A 4828-nucleotide genomic window follows, 5' to 3' on the forward strand; every position below is an offset into this window, starting at 1 on the left:
GGTGTGTGCTTTATTTTATTTTAATGGACTGTCTCCTGTTTCCCTCCCTTCCTCCCTCCCTTCCAAAATGAGAAGTGATCTGGATCTTTCTGGGTCTCTGAGCAGGCCTAAGCACCACTTATATACATCACAACTTGTCAGTGAGAGCATCACTTAGTTCATGGTGGAGTGGCAGAGAAGCTGAGGGTTTATATTTGGGGATTTTGCTAAGTGTACAAGACAGTGGGAAAAATGGCTTAGTGTCAAAGTCTGGTGCAGCAGGAGGTGGGAGATGCAGAGGCTTGTGAGTAGCAGGAAGGAGGAAAGGGAGCAAAAGTAAAGCTGTGGTCGAATCTTAAGGGCGGATTCTGGTGGAAAGAGAGTGTCTGCTTTCTGAATCCAGTTTTCATCAAGGATGCCCATTTTATAGGTGGTCCACACATTTCTCAGACTATGCTGAACTGCTATTTTATTTTTATTTGAAACTTGTTTTCTTACTAATGTCATTCCCAAAATAAAATAATATAGATACATTAACAGAAATGCAATACATCTTACACACAGTACAAAAAAGCAAAACGTATCTAGAGTCCTTTGGGTGTGGATATGGGCAGCTCTTCTTGGTTTCCCTGTTTTTCTGCCCATCCAGTGAAGGATTTCCTAAGTAAACTTTGCCCAGTCCATCTGGAGCCTTGGATTGAGAAGGACACCACAAAGATGAGAAGAGCAACAATGAGAACGTTTAAATGCACCATGAGATATGCCCTTAGGGGCAAGTAGTTAGGTTTGGAAAGATGTGTGTGATTCAAGCTCTTGTCTGTGCCCTCTCCTTTCCAACCCTATTTTGAAATGATGACTGCATCAAAGGCAAGCCTATCTACACCCTGTATGCAGACCCCTGTAACTTCCAGAGGCATTTTTTTCTGAGCCTTCTCCCCACAGAACAGGATTGGGGAAAGAGATGAGTGAAGCTACTGGCAGTAGGGTGGGGAGAGCTTAAGGGAAGAGCTTGGAGGATCTATCAAGTAGCAACCTCAGAGAGGAAGACAAACTCAGTGTCCTGAGGGTTAGAGGACTGTTGGCAGCCCTGCATAGCACTATGTTATACAGTATACACTGGGAAGAACACAGGCTGGTTTACAACTTATTGTAACTTGCTTTCTCTGAAGAGAGCACTGTTGCTCTTTTGAGAAGAGTCCATATAATAATACCACCCCCTCAACTTGGCTCAGAGCTCTTTGACGTTCATTGGAGTCCAAAGGGAAGTGGAAAGAAAGTAACCCCATTTCCTACTCTCTGTCCTTTTCAGCTTTCCCTCTGCTTACTGTCCCATCTTTAGCTGCAACCACAAGCATCAACAACCATGTCAGGAATGTCTGTCTTGATGAGGTTGCTGTTGGGGTCAAAATACAGCAGAGAAAGGGCCCGTCGCTGCGTGGGGACGCAGCAAGAATGGCCCGCAATTGGGATATTGTTGGCTTTGACCAGATTGAAGACGGTAGTGTGGAAGGAAGCTGCCACACCAGGTACACCAGCCAGGTGCATGGGGCATTCACCCATGCAGTAATTTATCTGATAACCCTCTGGCTTGAAGATCCAGTCATTCCAACCAATGTCCCGAAAATTTACATAGTAGTCTTTTCGACAGCACAAATCTGAGTTCTGGTCACAGCTCAGGCTGCGTTTGGTGACCGGATGGCCAGATTCTTTTATTTTTGCCTTCACCACCAAGAATGGCTGATGAGAGTTGCTACTGGTCGTCATCAAAGACATAATGTTAGAATGGCAGCCTTCACACTGCAACTCCAAGCGTAAGGTTTTGTCTTCGTGCTCGAAGAAGCTCTGCAAAGCTGGCATCAGGGAGAAGGTGTGCCAACCACTCCCTTGACCTCCCAGCTGCTGCTGTCCCAGGACCACTTGTGGCTGTCCTGCCACGTAGATCTGTATTGTGATGTTTTGGTGTGCCTTGAGGTGCAGCCACAGCTGGGCCTTCAGGATGTGCATGGCTTGGCCTTTTGTATGGGTAAACTGGAACTGAAGGAGGCCAGAAGGCTCTGAAGAGGAGAAAACAGTCAAGGCAAAAATCAGTATCAGCCTCTAAGCTGCCTATACTAGAGTCCAACGTCTTCTAACAGGGTGAATGAAGGTTTTTTTGTCCTTACTTATTTGCTATATTTGCATTTAACCTCACATACATTAATCTTCCTCTAAAACCATGCTGGCCAAGAATTCCAACAAGTTTGAAAGGCACCAGAATGGGATGACCAGTGCAGCTTGTCAGACTGAGACCCTGGATTTGTCCAAGGAACACCCAGTGAGTTTCTTAACTCAGCTTCCTCTAGCTCTGAATTTGAAATTGAGCTACTCAGTGCGAACAGCCTAATAGCAATTGTAGTAGTAGTAGTAATCATAATCACAACAGCATTATTTCAGTGCTTAAGTCATAAGTAAAATGCATGCAAAAATAACATAATTTCACTCACTCTCTGAGCAAAATTAAATAATATTTTGCCTGTTTATAGATATATCTTTGGTGTGACTGGTCTGTACATCATAAAATATGGGTCTTAAATTGTGAACAACCTTACAACAATGTGCTCAGAAGCTTAACAGTTAAGCTTGCCCAGTATTTTTTCACTATGGCAAAACCTGCAGTGATAGTATAGTATTCCCCACCCTGATGGCCACACTGGAAAAGGTAAATGGGAATTGTAGTCTTTCAACATGGTAGGGTTCCATGAGAGACTAGGGGCAAAAAAAGTTCTATCACCAGAGCTTTGTCTCTTGATTAGGGGTTCAGAGATTTTATTTCATTTTTCTTTAAACTAACAGGTTCCAAGGCCTCAAAAAATTTGAAAACCCCTGGTCTAGCACATTTGAAACATTCAGCAGGCTGGATGAGGTTATGATAATGGCAAGTGTACAATTGCAGACAATAGAAATATGCAGCTCTTTGGGAGGAGAGATGATCTCTCTGCAGATTTGGGATGCTGCAGGAAGCTAGATCTGATGAGAAATGTGTAATTTGTTCCCATTCACTAGTAGACCCAAAACACACATTACCTTTCTCTTCTTGCAAGTGATATATTTCAGCACAAAGTCAGGCTCTAACCTAAGCCATGGGTTAGGCTTCAGGAGTAATTTGTAGCCTCTACTCTCCAAGTACACTTTTATAGGGAGCAATTATGGAGCAGAGGAGTGTAAACATAAATGGTCCGTGCTCTCAAGTCTAGCATATTCAGTCCTTGGGCTGCACACTTGAAGAGCTATGGGGACTCACCTGTCTCTGCAAAGCTAATGATCTCGTACCCCTGCTCATCAGACTCTGTTTTTTCCCAGCTGGAGAAGTGCCCCGGCCCATCTGTCCAGGCTTTGCCCATGTGTAGTCGCCGCAGGGCATTGGCCACCGCCACACGTGGCACAGGGTGGGTGATGTTGGGCCTCTCGCTCAGGTTCAGTTTCTGGAGTATCTGCTGCTTGGCTACTTCAACCAGGAAGGCTTTCTCAGCACTGGGCTCCAGTGGGGGCATCCTGCAGGAAGGACATCCTGGCTTTCCCTCAACCCAAGCCAAAGAAGTCCATAGTAAGGCCAGTGCGGCTAGAGGAGTCCAGTTTCCTTGGAGGCTGTAGGTAGAAGCCATGAAGCACCCAAGGGCTATGAGTAGCAAGGTGCAAGGAAGAACTGTGTTGCTAGGTAGTCTAGTGAGAGTGCCTGGAACTCATGAATTGTGCCTCTGCTGCATCCAGGGTGCCTGTATCTTCTCCTTCCAAATGGCAGTCTGCCCAGAGTCCAGGAGAAGATGATCAGCTCTAGCCCTTTGTCACCTTCTCATCACCAGGATCTGCTGCTGGTGCCAGGACAGGAGGACTCTCCCTTAAGAGAGCGCAGCTCATCCACTGGCGATTCCCCAGTGTCAGCCTCCGCCTTTGCCGTTCTGGCAGCCTTGGTCCTGCCCTTTGTCCCTCTGTGATTGGCTGGCTGCCTTCTAGGGCCCAGAGGGAGGTTTTATCCAGCTGGGGAGGGAGCCAGAGTTCAGCAAAAGAGTGGGAGCGGTGCCTGGGGAGAGGGAAGACTTGAGGCCCAAACAGTGAGGATGGGAGGGGAGGGGGGAGTGCCCTTTGCCCCAGATGGAAGAGGGGTCCAGGGCTGCTGGAATGCCATAACGTTGAGGGCAGGGATGGGGGAGATCTGGTAGAGGAGGAATCCACAGGAAAAAGGGTGGTGCATGAGCCTTTTTTTATTTTAAAAAAGATCTTGCTATGGGGCATTTCATGGTAAACAGTACCTTTGGGAGCAAATAAGAGGACTGTTTTTGAAAAAGAATAAATAACACAGTGTGCAGTTAAGGAGCACCTTGTATATATAATGAATGTAGTTGTATTCATCTTTGACGAGTTTTGATGTCTGTGGAATGCATGACGGGAGTACACCTAAAAAAATAGTGCTTAAAGAAGATCACCACTATTCCCCCAGTTTTCAGGAGCCACAAAGCCTTTATCAGCTGCTAAGAAACTGGGTAGAATGTTGAAATTCTACCTCTGCGTTTATATTATATGCATAATGCCAAATGTGGCCTCAAAGCACCTGTTTTCATTGGGACCACACCACCTCCCCTCCCAGTCCGCTGCAGTTCTAGCAACCATCAATCATCCCAGGAGATTCTCTTTGTCTTTTTCAAAACATGCTCGTTAAATGTCATGCCTAGTGTGGCTTTTTACATAGGATCTCAATTAGGCTTTTGGCTTGAAAATCCAGCTTGGAGCAATGTTGCAAGAAGCGTAGGAAAAGCTTTGCATCAATTCTAAAGTAGCTATCTTTTGGTGGAAATGTTATCGAGCAGAGGGAGAA

General features: G+C 45.8%; 1 protein-coding gene across 1 annotated transcript; it reads right to left on the bottom strand.

Annotated features, from left to right (window-relative positions):
• Positions 1-433: 433 nt before the first annotated feature.
• Positions 434-3925, bottom strand: LOC134490702 (inhibin beta E chain-like). Its single transcript, XM_063293921.1, has 2 exons — positions 3260-3925; positions 434-2033 (listed from the first exon to the last, which is right to left on the bottom strand). The coding sequence occupies exons 1-2, from the start codon at positions 3618-3620 to the stop codon at positions 1315-1317; spliced, it is 1080 nt and encodes a 359-aa protein (XP_063149991.1). The 5' UTR covers positions 3621-3925; the 3' UTR covers positions 434-1314.
• Positions 3926-4828: the final 903 nt, after the last annotated feature.

The sequence above is a fragment of the Candoia aspera genome, chromosome 2 (genome assembly GCF_035149785.1).
Source record: "Candoia aspera isolate rCanAsp1 chromosome 2, rCanAsp1.hap2, whole genome shotgun sequence".
Classification (NCBI taxonomy): domain Eukaryota; kingdom Metazoa; phylum Chordata; class Lepidosauria; order Squamata; family Boidae; genus Candoia; species Candoia aspera.

Excerpts from the sequence above, each read along its gene's own strand:
- LOC134490702 (XM_063293921.1), bottom strand. The coding sequence starts at position 3,620 with ATGGCTTCTACCTACAGCCTCCAAGGAAACTGGACTCCTCTAGCCGCA. Across the intron at positions 2,034-3,259 it reads CATTAGCTTTGCAGAGACAG|AGCCTTCTGGCCTCCTTCAG; the intron begins GTGAGTCCCCAT and ends TCTCCTCTTCAG.